Raw genomic sequence first — 18,539 nt, 5'->3', positions numbered from 1 at the left:
GTCTGTCATGGAGGAAGACCTTTTTCCAAGGAAACTTGGATGGCAGAGATATGCCAGGATTGGATCCTTAGCGCTTGCCTCTGTCAGGATCTCAACATATTCTGTGCCCATTGGTCAATGTGGGTGGTTCTTATCGGGATCCTAAGTACTGTCTGTGTAGTTCGTTTATCCCTTCATGGCAGCCTTCCGTAACCTGGCACCCTCCAGATGTGTTGGACTGTAACTCCCATCATCCTCAGCCAGTAGAGCAGTGTCATGCTAGCTGGGGATGCTGGGTGTTGTAGTCCAACACATCTGGAAGGTGCTAGGTTGGGGAAGGCTGCATATTGGGAATAAGGCTGTAATCCTAAGCATGCTTAGCAGCCATTACATTTCATTGAATTTAGTGGGGCATCTGGGCAGCTTCTGGCATTTTGGGGTGGAAGGTTAGGCTCAGGCCACACGGCTTCTTTGTTCTTACCCCCCAACTCCTGACCCCGGGGAATGGTGTTCCCAGCATCTCTCCCATCCCAGCCACTTAAGCAGAAGGCTCCTTTGCTCTCCTGTCATACCTAAATACTGTTGTCTTGTGCTATGTTGGTTCAGTACCCATACAGGCTGCACCCTGAAGATGAACGAAACCACCTATTGCCTGGACCCAAGTGGGGCAAAATCAGTGCCGGGTCCAGGTTTTTTCAGGTACTTGGGCAAGACTCCCTCAATGGGCCCTCACTGAGCCTCCCTTCTCACCGCCATTGTCACTAGCTGCTGTTGTCCTCATCCAGGGGACTGGAAACAAAGCCCTGTGAGGAGAGACTGAAAGAACTGGCCATGTTTAGGTAGCGCTCTTCAAGTACTTGAAAGGTTGTCCCAGAGGGGAAGGCCACGATCTCTTCTCGATCATCCCAGAGTGCAGGACATGGAATAATGAGCTCAAGTTACAGGAAGCCAGATTCCGGCTGAACATCAGGAAAAACCTCCTGACTGCTAGAGCAATACGACAATGGAACCAATTCCCTAGGGAGGTGGTGGGCTCTCCCACACTGGAGGCATCCAAGACGAGGCTGGACAGCCATCTGTCAGGGATGCTCTGACTTGGATTCCTGCACTGAGCAGGGGGTTGGACTTGATGGTCCTATAGGCCCCTTCCAACCCTAGTATTCTATGATCCTATGGTTCATCCTATTTATCATCATTGCTACCACTGGCAGAGAGCCAGTGAGCAAGGATGCAGTAACACCTACTGCTCCTCCTCACCATCAGTGTTGACTGGGCCAGACTGAGAGGCAGGTGAATATGCAGGTTGCAGTTGTGAGGAGGAGGAGCAAGTCCAGGGGGCTCTTGCCAGCGGGCCCCTGCTGAGAGGTGGGCCCTCGGCAGGTGACCATCCCAACCCTTGACGCCGGCTCCATGCAAGATACAAAAATGTCTTTATGCTGCTGCTATATCTCAACATCTCTCTAGCCGCCCCCACTCCTATAGAATTCCTCACCTTCCAAGCGTAGAGAGAGTCCCTGGGCATTGCTGAGGGAGCAAGAAAGTGTCCAAGAGAGAACAGGAAAATGGGGCACAAAGCAGACTGGCTCCTGTCTCTTAGGCAGCTTCCCTGCCATGCTCCAGATTTCTAGTCCCAGATGTGAAAATAAAATCCCAGAGCCCAGATTCCTGCTTTTATTTACATCTTTTTAAACCTGCCTTCCCACCCACCCCACCCCCAGGACTCAAAAGTAAGAGAGCTGATGCAAATGGCAACTCTTCTCTAAACGGACACAGTGCTACTTTTGATAGTCTTCTGTTGTTCCCTCTATCCTCTTAGAGCATGAATGGGGAACATGTGGCCTTTCAGGTGCAGTTGGATGGCAGCCCCTATCATCCCTGACCATTGGCCATGCTGGCTGGGGCTGATGGGATTTGCAGTCCAACAACATCTGGAGGGCCACATGTTCCCCATCCCATCTTAAGAGGTTTTTTCTTTCTTTCTGAGGCTCTTCTGCCAGCTCTGAATCTCTGCAGCCAGCCTTTTGCATTTCTTCCCCATATTTCATGTTTTATCAGAAATCATAAAAGACTCTGGAAAACATCCATTGCTCATAACTCCAGGAAATTTGCAGCTGACAGACTGAAGACATCTGATCCCAAACATTCCTCCCACATGGTCAGTGCTTCCAAAGAAGCGATCCATAGGACACTGAGCCTCTTGCAGGCAACTCACTAGACATATTGCATGTTTAAGGTTTTTAATCTTTGTAAACCGCCCAGAGAGCTTTGGCTATTGGGCGGTATAGAAATGTAATAAATGGAATAAAGAAACGAGATGAAATCATTCCCCCCTTTAGGCAATAACAAACTGATTTCCTATGAGTCCCTTCAATATAGACCGGAGCTGCTCGGGGGCTGCTGGCATCTCAGCTGGAAGGAAGCGATCCCTCTCTGCCTCGTCCCGGCTCCATCTGGCCCTTCTGAGAAGTAGGGGCTGTGATTGAAAGAGACACCTGTTGGCCTCCTGATAAAAATAGGAGCATCTAGTTACCCATCACAGTAGGGAGGGAGGGTGTATCAACAGAGTAGTAAACAATGAAAGAAGTGCTGCAGCAGTGAAGGGGGAAAGGCAGGCTGAGAAGAGGCCAGGAGAAGGAAGCACCAGGAAGGGTCAGTGAGCCAGGCTGAAGGAAAGACCAGCCATCTGGTAGGTGCAGCCTCATTCCCAGTGCCCCTTCTTTCCCGATCAGCAGTCCCCAGTGGGGCCCCGGCTCAAGAAAGAGCAATTTGTACATATGTGCCTAGTTAAGTACTTATTCCTCAGGTATATGGGAACAGCCAAATGGTGGCTCCTGAGACTCATCCAGGTCCCACGCAGTTCCGAGTGTGACTCTTGCACGCTGAAGAGAAAAACGGAGGCTGGAGGGAAGCCCTCGCCTTGAATGAATACTAGGAATATACGGTGCTCTCCTAGGGAATCCAGGAGTGGAAAGGGACTTGCAAGAAGTAAGACTATGTAGGGCTTGAAAGAGAGGAGGCTGATGAAGTTGTGTGTGTCTGCTTAGAGTCTTCAACAGAGAACCTTCTTGGGGTCCCCCCACCATCTGAGGTGAGGCAGGTGGCAGCCCGTGAAAGGGCCTTCTCAGTGGTGATTCCCTGACTGAATGCTCTCCCCAGAGCAGCTCACCTAGTGCCTACTTTTGATGTCAGTTTGGCACCAAGGAATTACTTTTTATTCTTCCAGGCTTTTTAATCCAACCTATTTTATCTCTGCTGATCATGTTAATGTTGACTGCTTTTATGGTGCTCTTTCAAATTGTGTTGCCTTCAGTGTTTTGTTTTAAATTGCTTTTATTGTATTTATTATTATTATTAGGGGCAGGGGTAAGCTGGCCTGAAAATTCATTGAAGGACAGGGGATGCATCCCTAAAATTAAGCGTTAGAAAATAAATAAATACATACATACATACATACACATATACATACATACATACATGATTTGCTAGAGATGTGAAGGCTGGGCAGGGGGCAGAAAAAATGGGGGGACACCAGAAAAAAATTAAATCCCCCTTTTTCCCCCTAAGGAGTTTTGGAAAATTGAGAGAAGAAACATTTCCCCCCACATTTTCTATTTTTCCCAGTTCTTTCCCAGTTCTAAAGGGCTGAAATGCCTCTCCTAAAGCTTTGTTACTGGCAGTAAAAGCTTTAAGCTAGAATAGGCCTCACCCTCAGCCTAGCCCACCACTTCAATACAGCCCCGGAAAGCGTCTCCAAAATGGAATTTGGCCCTCAGGCTGAAAGAGGTTCAACACCCCTGGCCTAAGGCAACAGACTATCTGGTGAAGCGGGGAGCGCTGATCCTTTTTGGCCTGTGGAGCAGCGTACTCCAAGAATCCCCTTCAAAATCGTGGTAAACACACACTCCACCACCACCACCACCATGCACATCGCTCCATATATGCTCAGGGGAGAGGGGAGGAGAAGAACTTGGCCTCCTCAGTCTCAGGAGGGATGAAGCCAAAATCCAAGAGACTTCAGTTGTGTCCATAACTGATGGTCAAAGCCCACGCGTATTGCATTTTGCTGCCCCACTTCCTCAGAGCGAGAAGTTCCAGGCAGCCTCTGAATGACCAGTCTCGTTTGGAGGAAAGAACACTGGAGTTTTATGGGGTCTCTGTAAAAGATTTGTCCATCTGCAGAGTTGTAGAATGGGACAGCAGCAGCCAGCGGAACCAGAGCTAATCAAGGCAAAATTAAAGCAGGCCCCAGCGCGCGATAAGCGCAGAGCTCACCACAGCATCCAGTTCAAATAATGTTCGAGTCCTGTCCAAATAATGGCTAACAGCCCCATCTGTGTTTGATTTCTAGGAAAACGTTCATATCCTCTGTGACTGGTCAGCTATACAGGTTTGAAGGGTTTCTTTCCTCCAGTGAAGTAGTGTTTGTTTGTTTTAATCCACACAAGTTGCTCCCCTCGCTACATGGATTCTACCACTGAAGAGCTACAGCTGTGAGGGGAAGGTGATGTTTGTGCAGCAGACTTAGTCTGGCACTTACAAGGGCTAGAGTTTACTTGGCAGAGATGCTAGTAATACCCTTCTTGCCTCAGTGGATTCCCATATCTGAGGAACACCAGGCCATTTCAGAGAGAGCAAGGATTATGTATTATTTATTTATTAAATTGCTCAAATGCCTCATAAAATAAATCCCTCTAGATGTTTTGCAATAATGATAATAATACAAATAAAATCACAATAAAATCAACAATATAAAACTAATAGATGTGCCAAACAGCATAAAAATACAATATCACATTGCGAAGACTAGGATAGTAACTAACATTGCAGGGACTAAGTTAATGAGCTTTTCTACACAAAGCCTTTATTGTGCACTCATGATTGCTCACTCATGGTAGTTTACGGGTCCTTTACATGATGTCATCATCCTCCAGGGCCTCTCCTGCTCCTTGCAACCATTCCCCCAGCTTTTTTTTTTAAATTGAGGAAAGTGTGGTATTATTCAGAGATGGTAGAATGAGACTGTAGTGTAATTCCGCAATTCTGCTATACCACAGCACCATCCAGTGGTTGTGTAATGAAACATATAGAAAGGCAGAGAACGAAAACCCCTGGGGGAAAAAACATGTAAAGGAGCCGACCTTAATCCGACAAAGAATCTGGAAGGAGAAGCCTCAGTAAAGGTGCGGGTTCAAAGCTTCACGTAGAAAAGTCCAATAACACACAAAAATACTAAAATATTTTAAAAGACTTTGAAAAACATTTTTTTAAAGCCTGGGAGAACAGGAAAGCACAGACGAGCTTCCCTTGGGACAGCAGGGGGGCCAGTACCAAAAAACCCTTCTCTCTTTTGCCACTCTCCGAGCCACTTGAAGAAGGGCTTCTGTGGATGATCTTAAAGGATGCTGCAGTGTGAGGATTTAGGATGCCACTGAATCATGTGTGGGCCTGTAGGGCAGGGGTGGGCAACCTGTGGCCCTCCAGACGTTGTTGGTCTCCAGCTCCCCATCAACCCCAGACAGGACAGCCAATGGTCAGAGATAATGAGAGCTGTAGTCCAACAAGATCTGGAGGGCCACAGGTTCGCCCCTCCTGCTATTGGGAATCCAAGGCTGGAACAGCAAGCGAGGGATGTAAGGGGAGAGGGCATTAGCAGAGCCAAGAGAGGGTAGAGACCACTGGGAATGGGCTGGAGGAGTGTTGATATTTGGAACAAGCCAAGGGAGGTATGTTGTTGCTTGTAAATAACTGTTCAGATGTCCACTTGAAATTACTAACATAGCTTTATGGGACAAACTGCACCCAGTCATCTGTCTTAGCTTGCAACTCCCTATTCCTTTTTCTTCTAATCCTCCTTTTCCTGTATGTGCCTTCTCTGAAAGTGACAGAAGGATGCTTCCTAGAATATATGTCTGTATAGGACACTATAAGATGATGGAATAACAAGGGCTGTAAAAGACGGATATGATTGCGTGGCATCCTTAGCTGCAAGTGCAGGTTCCTTTACAGCACAATCCTCAGAAGTAAGTCCCACTGACTTACTCCCAGGTAAGTGGGTACAGGAGTGCAGCCTTAGGAAAAATAGAGGGTGCACCAAGCCAACAGAGCCACTCTTGGCTCAAACATCCTGGGCATCCTGACCTCTCAACTGTACGTGCAAATGTCAGGGAAGTATTTTTAGCAGGTGACAGGGCGCCTCACCTGCCCCTTCCCCCCATAATTGCCAATTGCACGTTTCAAGCCTGAGTCACTGGCTGTTCTTGACATTTGTCGGCAGGTTTTATTTAAAGATGATTTACTAAGTGACAAGAAAGGAGGGGCAGTGGACTTATTTGCACACGCATGCACAAACACGCGTGCGCACACACAGCCTTGAAGGATCTAACTTCTGCTTCAAATAAGTTGCTTCTTTAAGTGGTTCTGAGATGGGTCTGGCTCTACCATTAGGCAGAGTGAGGCAAGCTGTCATGAAGGGACAGCAAATGGGTGGTTATTTAATGTAGTAGTATTTTTACTGCCAAGTAGGGAGTAAGGCGTTTGTGGGATTTGCTGCCTCAAGTGCCAAAATAACTTGAATTGCCTTGGAGTACCTTTACTTGGGGGGAGACATTTGCTGCTGCAGCATATTAGACCAGCCCTGATGCAGGGCTTGACGTGGATTCTCTTGATGAGTTTAGCCTTCTGTGTGGTTCTGCCTGTCTCCAAAGAAAGAAGGCTGGATTAAAGCATATGTTGGACAGGCTCTGCACTGAACCATATTTGAGCCTCAACATATCCCTGACCTACAAGCTATGTCGTTTCCTTTGCAAGTGTTCAGAGGCACAGGGGGATGCACACGCATGCAGCTCAGCCTCCACTGGAACTTCTGAAGGAGATTATCCACTGTTATTCTAAAATGCCCATGCATTTTACATGTCCTTTCAACGGAAAACCTAGGTGCTGTCCTGCCTTCTTGTGGTAAACATACAGTCACATCATTGCTCTGAGTGGTGGAGGAACCGAAAGCAGCCCAGGACAGGGAACAACGAAGTCTTTTCATTGCCTTGGGTGTGATTTACCTTCCCAGGTAATTATAATCACGGCCGGGCTCCCAGTTTAGCTGAGATCCTACTGTTGTAGCTTAGTATTTCCACAGCTTTTAAGAGTCTTATACACACCCAGCAGAGAGCCTCGCTATGACCTTTGTTGCCTCTAAACCGAGCAGGTGAAACTCAAGGAAGAAATCTTTGTATTTCAAAGGTCTATGGCAACAACGGGGAACATATGGCTCTCCAGATGTAATTTGACTGCAAAGCCCATCATCCTTCACCAGTGACTATGTTGGGTAGGGCTGATGGGAGTTTCAGTCCAACACTATCTGGAGGACAACACACGCCGCAGCAGTGATCTATGGGCCAGTCCACACATGCATCCTCATCAATTGTTGACTTGCATGGATGAATAGGCCGACACAGATAGATTTTTTGTATCACCTCAGGCTCTCTTCACACCTTAGCTTTTTAGCAGAATCATTCTTCTTTAGTCACTGGTTTTCACAGAAGCTTTAAACAACACTGCTGCTCTCCTGCTGCTATCTCACAACTTCCCCTACCTCTTTCTGTGTTATCTGAGAAGGCGGAAAACCCGGCATTTTCTGTGCTTGTGATTGAAATTGCCAGTTCCCCCCTGTGTATTTCCCCTTTAGTGCTTTGTCCCACTGTGTCAGGGTTGGATCTGAGCCCATAGAGTCCCAAAGCAGCTCTGATTCTGAGGAAGAGATACAATCCATGGGAGAGGAACCCGCTCGTTTTTCAGGGGTGCAGCTGGAGGGAGAGCCCCTCCTGCTCACATTCCTGGGAGCGACAGTGACCCTGGCATGGAGAGGGAGGGACAACTTGAGCTTCTAGACGCGAGGCGCAGGCACAGAGACATGCGAGAGGTTGCAGGCGCTGAGAGGAGGCGCTCAGCCCAGTTGGCGCAATGACAACAGCTGTGCCCCGATGCCCCACGGGAAAGGGTGGGACTCTCCCCTCCTACTCCTTAAGTTCAGAGAGTTGCAACGCTTTTCTTCAAACGGAGACCAACTGACATCCTAATGCTTAGAATCCCCTGGTAGGCTGTTCCTTTGAGTTTTCCACTTAGTCTCAGGCAATTAGCATCTGTAAGTGTCATTAGGTTGAATGGAAATAAAGCCTTGGAAAGGAGCCCTTTTGTCTGCGTGTTGATTCTGGCTACTTGAGGATTTCAGAAGGCAGCAGGGGCGCTCCCGACACGCTTTGTGTGGGCGTGTGCTAGGGGGTATTGCTGGGCAGCGTTGAATAACACTGTCATAACAACAGATCGGTGGAAGGGTGGGGGCAGGTCACTGACCACGCTTCCAGTGACCATTTCTGCCTCTCTCCCATTCCACTATGGGCGCTTGAACTGTAAAGTGGTTAACCATCCCAAATGCTTCTCCGAGATCCCCCTGAAGACAGCAATGCTTACTTCTGAGTAAACTCATTGGCTGTAAGGCTTTCCTTTCCTGGGAAGAAGTGTCATTGAAATCTGTGTGGCTTGCTTCTGAGTAGGCATACATAGGAGTGCATTGTAAGTCTACTTAGAGTAGCAGACTTAAGGTCTCCCATCCCCTTCACTGCATGTACTTGGAACCTTCTCCTCCCATTGACTTCACTGACTGCTTCTTCTCCCTTTTGCTCACCAGATTGATGGGCTTTTTTCCTCCCAGGGAGGATGGGGGAGTCTCCCTTCTCAGCCACAAAGGAGAGAGGCTTGATGGTTAGGATTTCAATGGGTATTAAAGTTCCTTTTCTCCTCCCCTGAATAAACTCATTATGCAGAGCTTGGAATTTTCATTTTTAATGGTTTCCTTTTTGCGTGTGGAGTTGTTTTAGATAAGGCAGTAATGCTGAGGTGGTTTTCCATAGTACTCCCTCCCACCTAGCCAGCCACTATCTCTTCTCCTAGCCCACTTTGCAGGGTCATTGGGAAGCCAGAATAAGTGGGGAGAGCAACAACAGCGGGGGGGGGGGGAATGCAGCCACTATCTCTTCTCCTAGCCCACCTTACAGGGTTGTTGGGTAGCCAGAATAAGGGGGGGGGAGAAACAAGCCAGTTGATGGGAAGGCAGAATAATGGGGGAGAGCAGCCACCGCTGATGACAGATAAGGAAGGAGGGGATGCAGGAAGGAAGGAAGGCGGGAGGATGGGCAGAGTGTAAATCATGTTACAGGAACCAATGATCAGCGGGGGTAGGGGCAGCAGCCACCTTCTGTCCCAATTTTTCCATGCAGCTCCTCCCAGCCCTGAAAAGGAATGGGGGGGGGGCAGGGAGAGAGAGAAGCACTATGAGAGCTGCCTGTATGGTCTAAATCCTGTATGCCCGTCTAAATCCTGGAAAGGATCTGGAATCAAAAGGAACGGTTTGTAGTGGAATAAAATGCCAGGTGTGAAGAGAGCCTCAAACACCCAGTGCTTTTCAGTGGAGTCAATTCACTCCTTTAGCTGCAAGTTAGAGAGAGCACCTATTGCCCGTGCAGCTAGGAAAGATTTACAGTTGTTATCAGTTGGTATAAAAGAGTGGAAACTTTTAGCACCCTGGTTTTCACACTTTATTCCTTGCCCTGTGTATTTCCAGAACTTGAGCCAAAAAAGGCCACCTGCGTCATACTCCACTGAAAAAACAGGAACGTGGCATCATGGAGGCTGAAGGCACCAAGAAGCAGGAGGATACCCAGCAGATCAAGGAGCTAGAGCAGAAAGGAGAGTCAGGAGATGCTCCGATTGCACCCAAGGGACAGAGCGAGGCTGGGAAAACAGAGGCTGCTGGCAATGAGGCTCATGGAGAGGGAGAGGCTGGGAAAACAGAGGCTGCTGGGAATGAGGCTAAGGGGGACAATGAGCCCTCAGAAAAGGCTTTGGAGTCTGAGGAAGTGCAGGGATCTGAGACCACAGGGAAAGGGAAGGAAGTTGGAGAAGGTGACCAGGCAGAGACTGAGGACAGAGTGGCTGTGGGTGAATCTGGAACTGAGCCCAAAGAAGAAGGTGATGTTTCTGGAACATCAGAAGAACTGCCGAAGAGGGAAGGAGGACAAGCTGATGCCTTGGAGGAAAATACCAGCACTTCCAGTAAAGAGGTGGGAAGAGAGTGCATTTCAAATCATGATCCTCCACTTCTTTTTTGGGAGTGTTACCTCTTAATGCTTCGTTTCACAGTCATATACCGGGTACAGTTTTACGCTCTCCACCCCATGTCTTCACCTCAGTCTACATCATCTTTTTAGAATCTATGGGAAAATAAGCAAAATACTCCCATCAACACCCCAATCATGTGCATCTCATCCCATGCCCCACACACTGATTTATTTAGCCCGGATTTAGCCAGTTTCTTTCCTGTCTGTACACATAGGCACACACATCCATGTTAAGTCATTTAGAGAGGTAGCTGCGTTTGTGGGTCTGTTGCATCTATTTGTCTTTAAAGTGCCACAAGACTCTTTCAACAAAGACATGGCTGGCTGCCGGTATTAACAGGGCAGAAGGAGCTGCAGCTCTCTGAGCTACAAAGCCAAATGGAAGAACAGCAAGGCGGATTTTAGAGGGAGGGGATTTCTTATTTATATATTATTAGCATTTCTGTACAGTCTTATTTGCTGAAAAGCCATCAAGGTGGTGCACAACAGTTTAAAACCTTAGCACAGTTTGTGCATGTACACTCGTCTAAGCCACCGATTTCTGTTGCCTTTACTTGGGAGTGCTTCCTTTGTAAACACGTGAGCACTCCCCAAGTACCATAATAGGAGCTCAGGCACAAGGGTTCAAACAGTTTCTGGGAAACTTTGAGGATTCAGAGAAGAGGCTCAGAACAGGGTGCACGAGGAGACAACTTACTTACTTACTTACTTATTTATTTATTTGAAGTATCGTTATGCTACTCCTCAGCCAAAAGGACTCCTAGAGTGGCTTACGTATAACTAGTAAACAAGACAGTCCCTGCCTGCAGGTGCACAATCTAAGAAGCCATGACACACAAGGAAAAAGGAATGGGGAGGGAAGAGGGGGGAAATGAATTCTTTTAGCAGGGCTGGTAGAACAGCCCTGCTCTCCCTCTCATTTCCCTCAAGTCAGCCTGCTGGAATGGCTGCTGGTGGTGTCAGTTGAGAAAGTTGAAGGGAAGCCTCCGTTTGGGAGATCTTCAGCAGGGCTGGTGGAACAGGCCTACTCTCCCTCAGCATAGCCCGCTGGAATATAAGTAGTGCCCCTGTCCTACAACTCAACACAGACAATTCCTATAGCTTGATTCATTTATAAGATTTTTACTCTGCCTGATTACCCAGGGCCTCAAGGCAGCTTACAATGTTAAATTTAAAACAAATGTTGATTTATCCCTCTTCTCTTGTGCACACAGGGCAGAACTGGCAGCACTTCCGATGAGCCTCTCTCACCAGAACCAGAGGAAGAAGAAGAATTTTGGCCAGAATTCTCTCCTAGTTCTCCTGATGAAAGTCCACAAACTCCCACAGGGTTGAAAACCTTGGAAACAGGTGAGGAAACTATGGTTCAACACACTGAGAATGTAACGGTAGTGCAAAATACATTTGAGATTATTGATGGAGATGGCATTCTTGATTTATTGCTTGAAATGGCGACTGGCACTGAATCCTGAGAAACTCACCTTTCATTTTACACATACAAAAAGCATGTTTCTAGCCCTCATCATTCCACAGATATAACTGATAACACGAAGAAGCTCTATTTCCTGAATACTGGAACTTTCTGTATAACTGCATGCCCCCTCTACTGGTTTCACTCATGGCTTTCACTCAGATTTCTCTAACTATAGCACAGTTTGGGGACAGGGACCCTACCAGTTCTGAGGAAAGTAATGGAGAAGCCTGGGATATGTTCAGTCACAGTTGATTCCCCTCTATATACATCATTTCTATGTAATTCCAAAGAAGTGAGATTTTTAACAGTACAACTTTCTGTAATTCCATCTAGGTGGCACCACGGCAGGCCCAACTGCTCCAGAAGCTGCCCCTGGAGACACCACTAGGTGAGACAGTCTCTGAGAGCAACCCTGGCTGGCTGGCAAGGTGGGGTAGCATCTCTTACCACTGTGGGGGAAACACACAGAAGTCAACATTCAATATTGATTGTGGTGACAGGGATGGGATGATGAGCAATGACCCTCACCAGGTATCTTCTAGTGCCAGAATGGGAGTTTATAATGGTAATTAGTCCCAAAATAATCCCTGTTAAAATAGTGGAATCCAGCTTCTTAGTCATAATGGGAAGCTTTAAAATTGTGGAAAAAATATGTTTCAGCGTAACTAATGGAAAACAACAACAACAGGCTATTTAGTGAGCAACTTCACTCTTGTCTTGGCCCCAGGAAAAGGATGGGAACATGACCCTGTAAGGGGTAGAGGCTTGAGATCTTAAGGTAGCAAAAACTGCAACAATGCAGAATTACTACAGTGACCACACACACACCCGCCCCCGCAACTGGCAGTCAACAAGATTGATAGGACACTTGTCCTGAGAGTGCTCAGGAAGACCTCTGGTTGTCCTGGTTCACTAGAGAGCCACTGGCCTGGTTTGCTTACCCATGGTTTATTTAATTCATGGTTTGTTGCCCTTCCCAGGGTTTCTCTGGCAGACAATTTGTTTTCTCAATACCTGGGTCATTTGTTTCCCTCCTTCACCCACTTCCTCCCTGTATCCAAAATGCCTTTGCGGCACTGTAGTACTGGCATGTAGAGCGGCTGGAGTTTTTAAAATCATTCTTACCTGCCACCTCTGTAGTCTGACTAAACAACCCATGAACAACCATCAGTTCTGGGTTCGTCTGTAATGACAACCCATGGTTTAAACAACCCAGATCACAACCCAACAACAAAGAATGGGTTCCTTTTCTGAGTTGTTTGTGGTTAACAAACCATGGTTTGTTACCACAGTTGGGTTCATACATCATGACAAGGCAGAATTCAACAACCCAAACATGGGTTAGCGTTATGTGCAAACCCTGTCACTGTATTAAGCGTTGGAACACATGCCCATTTTTAACTTACCCCCTCATCCAGTGTGTCTCCTACCTGTTTCTGTCTTGCTTTTGGTTGTCAGCACCGAAGCATTCCCAAAAGGGAATCAAGAGCTACAGCCTGCACCGGAGGAAGCAGCTGCTGTCAAGGAGAAAAAGAAGAGGCCCGCATTTGACAGGAGGGAGATAACAAGGCCACGCATGCCGCCCAGAGCTCAGTCCCGCAAGGCCATTATGGAGAAATTTGGAGGGTAAGCCTGTGTCTGCCCCTTGGTTGAAACTCTGAATGGTCTATTTCTCTTTCTCTCTTTCCTCATTGTCCTGTGGCAAATATGCTCCACAAGTTTTACACCCTCCTTGTAGTGCGTGCGTGCATGCATGCTACCGTCACAATGACTAGACTACGTTGGGCATTTTAGGAGCAGGCTTACAGCCTAATCTCAAAAACATTTACTTAGAAGTAATTCTCACTAGATTCAATGGAACTTACTTTCAGGTAAGGTGCCCAGGATGCCAGTGTTAGTTGTTTTACATTTTAATTATATGGCACATTTGTACACAGCCAGATGTGCAGTGCTCCTAGATCCTATTCCTGTTTCTGGTCATTGCGCAGCCTGAAAAGGTAGGAGGGAAGCTTTGCAAAGGATTATGGAAGAGATTGCTACATGTTAAAGAAAGGTAAGAAAGAGCAGGGCTGGCATCAGTACCTGGCATCACTGGGCAAGTGCCAGGGTCCCAGTGCTCTGGCTGGGCCCCCAGCCAATGCATGCCCTTGGACCTCCTTGATTCTCCTTTTTTTCTAGCCTGCTATTCCAAGCAGCACCAGTTGGATGGATCTAGCCACCCTTTTAATTTCCCACAATGCCACAACGTAGCACTGTGGGAAATTGTTCTAGGGTTATGTAGTTCATAGGTTGTTCAAGGGTTATCTGAGGGTTAACCCAAATAATTTATGATGCCCAGGTTCACACAACACAACAAGCTGCAGCTTGCATATTCAAAATGGTGGCCAGCAGGTGTCTCTGAGCCCTGCGGGTGAATTAAACCATGGTGGCCTACCATCAGGTGTGAACCAGGTCACTGGTAGAGGAGTGGGAGCCCCATAGGACACTTTGCCCTGGGCCCTCTCAGACATAAAGCTGGCCTTGACCAAGGGTTTTCTCTTGGGATGATTGGGGAATAGGTAGATGTCTGCACAACCAGACTAGATGTTGGACATTGACCCCATCCAGGCAGACCTCTCTCTCTCCCAACTGCTGTCCAATAGAAAAGAATCAGAAATGAATTAAATCACCTGAATCCCATGTGATCTATGCATTCTTGAGAAGCATGGCTTGTTTGCTTGTTCTCCACCTATCCCTTGTCCCTCTCTCTCTCGGTCATCTCCCTACCACAATGCTCCTCCCCACAAAGGGCTGCAACTGGTCCTGCCCCCAACATCAAGAGGACAGGAGGTGCAAACACCGTGAAGACCATGCTGCTGGAGTGGTGCCGGGCCAAGACCCGCGGCTATGAAGTAAGATGTTGATATAACCTGTAAAAATGGGAACTTGCTGAACACACACTCCTTCTCAAGGGCCCTTTGGTTCATGACCCACTATTGCCCTGGAATAAAGGAGACATATTCACCTCCCTGGGGGGCTGGGAATGGCATTGTTAATGCAACCGGAGGTAGGCTTGTGCAGATGAGAAGCTTTGGGGGACATTAAGACCATGCTCCTATGCACACTTAACATGGGAGTTAGTCCCATTGAACTCAGTGGGACTTACTTCTGAATAAACATGCACAGGAGTGGACTTCCAGCAAATCTAACTGGAGAAGCTCCACCATCCAGGTTTCAGACCATGGACTTGGGCCACCACCCATCAGCAAACTCTGCCATTCAGGTCCTGCCACCAATCTGTCTCAATTGGCTTTATCCTCGTTGGCTTGGCATGATATAATATTGCAGACATCACAGAGGCTCCGCTCATCTAGGCTCCGCTGTCTTCCATGCTTCTGGCCCCAGTGTGGATAGTTCGCTGCACACAGGTGAGTTGTTAACACTGGCAAAGCCCTCGATGGGGGCTGCAGAAGAATAGCAGCTCCTGAGAACTAGATGACTCTCTGTCACTTTGTTTTGTACTGTTGCCAGGAAATTCTTGATTCAAAGCTCACCCTACTTAGCCACTGTATACCTCACTCTCCCTTCTCTCATGTGCAATATTGGAGATGATGATGTTGATGAATAACATTTAAAAGAGATTTTTAAGGTACTCTTCAGTAAAACTATCAGTACAATAAAAGGGATAAAATAAATATATAAAACATTTATAACATGAACTTTTAATTACTGGAATGACAGAGCTAATCAGCTATGCTAATTGCTATGCAGGGGGGCAGTCGGCATCAGGATTACAGCAGAGAAGGGCTAATGCTCTCCCCCCTCCAACACTGTAGGCCTGATTCAAAATGATACACACACCTTTGGTTTGTTGTTGTTCAGTTGTTAAGTCGTGTTCGACTTTTAAGCCCCACACAACGCTGCCGGCGATGGATTTAATGTCAGGTGCAATTAGGCCCTGAATGTATGAACATGGAGCACTTTGCACATTCTAGAAGCACTATATAAAGGCAAAGTGTTATTGTTTCTTTACATCTACCTACACACTGGATTACAGTTGGGTGGAAATAGGATGTCCCTCAGGCTACGTTGATACTGTCCACATGTCTAGCACCCTCAGATATACTTTGCAATTCCTCAAAATAGTAGTGCCCTCTCTTTCTCTCTCTCTCTCTCTCACACACACACACACACAGAGTATCAAAACAGTGCAATCTCACCAAACACAAATCAACAGAGGAAAAGAAACACGTAAACCAAACCTGTGATCTTCCCTTCCAAAAGGTGGCAGACACAATGTCTGTTTTATGGGATTTCTAGCCACTCTTCTTTTTTTTAGATCAACACCTCTTGTTCTATTAAAACACGGTTTTTGTTGACATGACAGAACTAATTGCAAGTGGGCCAGCTGGCCTTGAACAAATATCAATCAATCAGAGCTTCTCTACATGAGCAATTTTTTGTACACTTGTGATTGGTCATTCACGGAAGTTTGCAGATCCTTTACATGACGTTGTCAACCTCCAGGACATCTCCCACACTTTCCCCCCTTTATCCCCCTTTTATTTTGCTTTCAAAAAGATCAAAAAATGAGCTGTAATAAAAGGGAATGGCACGATGTAGGCAGTGTGGAAAGCCAGCGTAGCACTATAATTCAGCCACTAGATGGCGCTGTTTCACTGAACGTATAGAGCATTGCTTGCTGAGAAGCGAAGTTTTCAATTCCAAATCATGTCTTTGCGATCTAAAGGAGCGCATCGTAAATCCGGAAAGACTCCTGAAGAAGAAAGCCCTGATAAGGATGCAGGATTTTTGCTTAATGTAGAGAAGCCCTCAATCTTTATTTACAGTCAACAGGTCATTAATACATCATATTGAATATACATGTATTTATAAAATACATATTAGTAAAATGGAGGGATACAAAATCTGTAAAGGACTGAACAGTAAATTTATCTCCACAAGGAGTATAATCAAACAATTATAAGTGGTCTAGTGAGGATAACCAGGTTCAGGAATTTAGCCACTTGCTCAGTAACTGACTTGTTGATACCCTGGAGCAAAATAATCATAAGGGACTCAAAGGTGTGGCCAGGGAAAAACTGCATGATGGGATATATTAGGTCTTTTCTGACTGCTTGATAATAGCTACAATGAAATAGGACATGCAAGATGGACTCCACCTCAATGTTGTTACAGGGGCAGCATCTGTTATTCATTGGAGTTTTATTGAATCTGGTCTCTAATAGTTTGGAGGGGAGAACATTAAGCCTTGCCAAGGAGAATGCCTTCCTATATTTAGGAATAGCTAACCATCCTAAATAGGGCATTCCATCTTTACAGGGGAGGCATTATAGGCCCAATAACTTTGGGGAACATAGTCCCCAAGCAGCTCTTTAGAGCTCCTTATAATCTACATCCAATAGTCTCTGTTCAACCACTGATTTGGCATTTTCTAGGTCCAGAGATTGGGGGGGGGTATATGCATGATAAAGTTACTGGGGTGACTTTTTGCACCACAGCTTTCATCCAAGGAGATTCAAAAGAGTCTGACAATACCTGGGAAGCCAGGGAATTAGGAGTAAGCACGAGACTGCAATGGAGAAAAAAATGGATAGAATAAATCCATGCCAAACATTATAGGGAGTTCAGCCCAGCCTCCAGATTAAGGGCAGCCCTAGCAACACACCTGGGAACACCAGATATTAAGGTTTGAGTTCCTTTAAGAGAACTCTTAGAATCGTTGCCCCAAACAGAATCAGAGAAACAAGTTTGTCTTTAAAAACCTGGATAGCTGCTGGTAAAAATTTCCCACCCATTGTAAAAGAAAAGAAAAGAAAAGGGTTATCACACCCACATTTTGCTTGGCTTTAGCCTTGGCAATTTTTTCCTCTACTCTCCAACTTCCTGGAACCATATGCCCAGGTATTTGTATGAATCAACTTGCTTGATTCTATAATTCTCCAGAAGCCAAGAAAATCTGACCTTCCTCCTAGAAAAGACCAGTACTTTAGTTCTGGGGAAATTAATTGTTTAAAAGTTTGTTTGTTTTTACAATACTTGACAAAGCTGCTCACTAATCAGAACAGCATCATCAGCATGCAAAAGAACAGAGACCTTTATAAGGCCAGTCTTATGAGTGGGATGGTATCAGTGCCAGCACAGAAGAGAGGTCTGCCACGCACCCTTGTCTACCACCTCCGGAGGAGACAATCTCGTTAGTAAAGTGTCCTTAATTACTACAGCGAACCTGAGCAGATGCATTATAATGCAGAGATTGAAGCAAAACAAAAGTCTTCTTTCGACAGAATACAGTTCTAGTTTGCTTCAGAAACAGTCGCAGGATATAGAGTCAAATGCAGATTTTAGGTCAATAAAAGCTGTAAAAAGCTTGCTTCTTTTTGGCACAGAATATTCATGTGTCAAGTGGGCCAATACCAAACAATGATTGAGAATAGAGTGGCTGGCTTTAAAGCCGATCACTCTTCCCCCAAATATTTTTATAATTAATCCAGGCTTTTAGTTTAAGGCCTAAAAAGCCAGCATAAACCTTCCCGACTACAAATAACAGACTGATAGGCTGATAGTTATGTGGATCATCTTTAGGGCCTTTCTTAGAGATTGGAATAATGAAGGCCTTCAGCCAGGCTGCAGGGATTACACCAGATCTGTTAATATTACATCTCAGCAACTCTAAGGAAATACCGAGCACCTCTACACCCATGTTTTGTTGTGCTTTGGACGCTCCAATGAGGCATTTACATGACTCCCCCCCCCCCCGTTGTTGTTCCAGGCTTCCCCCTCTCCCATACTATCCCATGATGGGGGAAATGCAGTAGTTTCCATGCCCACGGCATGATAGCGCCAGCAGCAGCCTATGTAGTTGTGCAACAACTTTCCGGAAGGTGCAGTTTTGATGACAACGGCAGTGATGCGAC

At 46.4% G+C, this 18,539-nt stretch overlaps 1 protein-coding gene and 1 long non-coding RNA gene across 3 annotated transcripts in view; one reads left to right on the top strand and one right to left on the bottom strand.

Moving 5' to 3' along the window:
• SMTNL1 (smoothelin like 1) overlaps nt 1-18,539 on the top strand; it is a 29,383-nt gene that overhangs the window by 5,344 nt on the left and 5,500 nt on the right. The window contains exons 2-7 of one of the 2 annotated variants that reach the window (XM_084860491.1): nt 6,913-7,042; nt 9,593-10,091; nt 11,363-11,498; nt 11,956-12,010; nt 13,081-13,248; nt 14,411-14,513. In XM_084860491.1, the coding sequence (XP_084716617.1) occupies nt 9,654-10,091; nt 11,363-11,498; nt 11,956-12,010; nt 13,081-13,248; nt 14,411-14,513 (900 nt within the window). In that variant the 5' untranslated portion in view covers nt 6,913-7,042; nt 9,593-9,653. The remainder of the gene's footprint in view (nt 1-6,912; nt 7,043-9,592; nt 10,092-11,362; nt 11,499-11,955; nt 12,011-13,080; nt 13,249-14,410; nt 14,514-18,539) is intronic. The other variant, XM_084860493.1, reaches the window with a different exon arrangement.
• Nucleotides 2,202-11,481, bottom strand: LOC146358039 (uncharacterized). Its single transcript, XR_014792788.1, has 3 exons — nt 11,400-11,481; nt 10,149-10,241; nt 2,202-2,452 (listed from the first exon to the last, which is right to left on the bottom strand). It is a non-coding gene; the product is annotated as an uncharacterized LOC146358039 (long non-coding RNA).

This window comes from Heloderma suspectum, chromosome 1 (assembly GCF_057233095.1).
Source record: "Heloderma suspectum isolate Gila_16-S chromosome 1, 16-S_ref, whole genome shotgun sequence".
In the NCBI taxonomy this organism is placed as follows: Eukaryota; Metazoa; Chordata; class Lepidosauria; order Squamata; family Helodermatidae; genus Heloderma; species Heloderma suspectum.
Note: the sequence above shows the minus strand (reverse complement) of the source record. Positions and strands in the feature narration are given on the sequence as shown.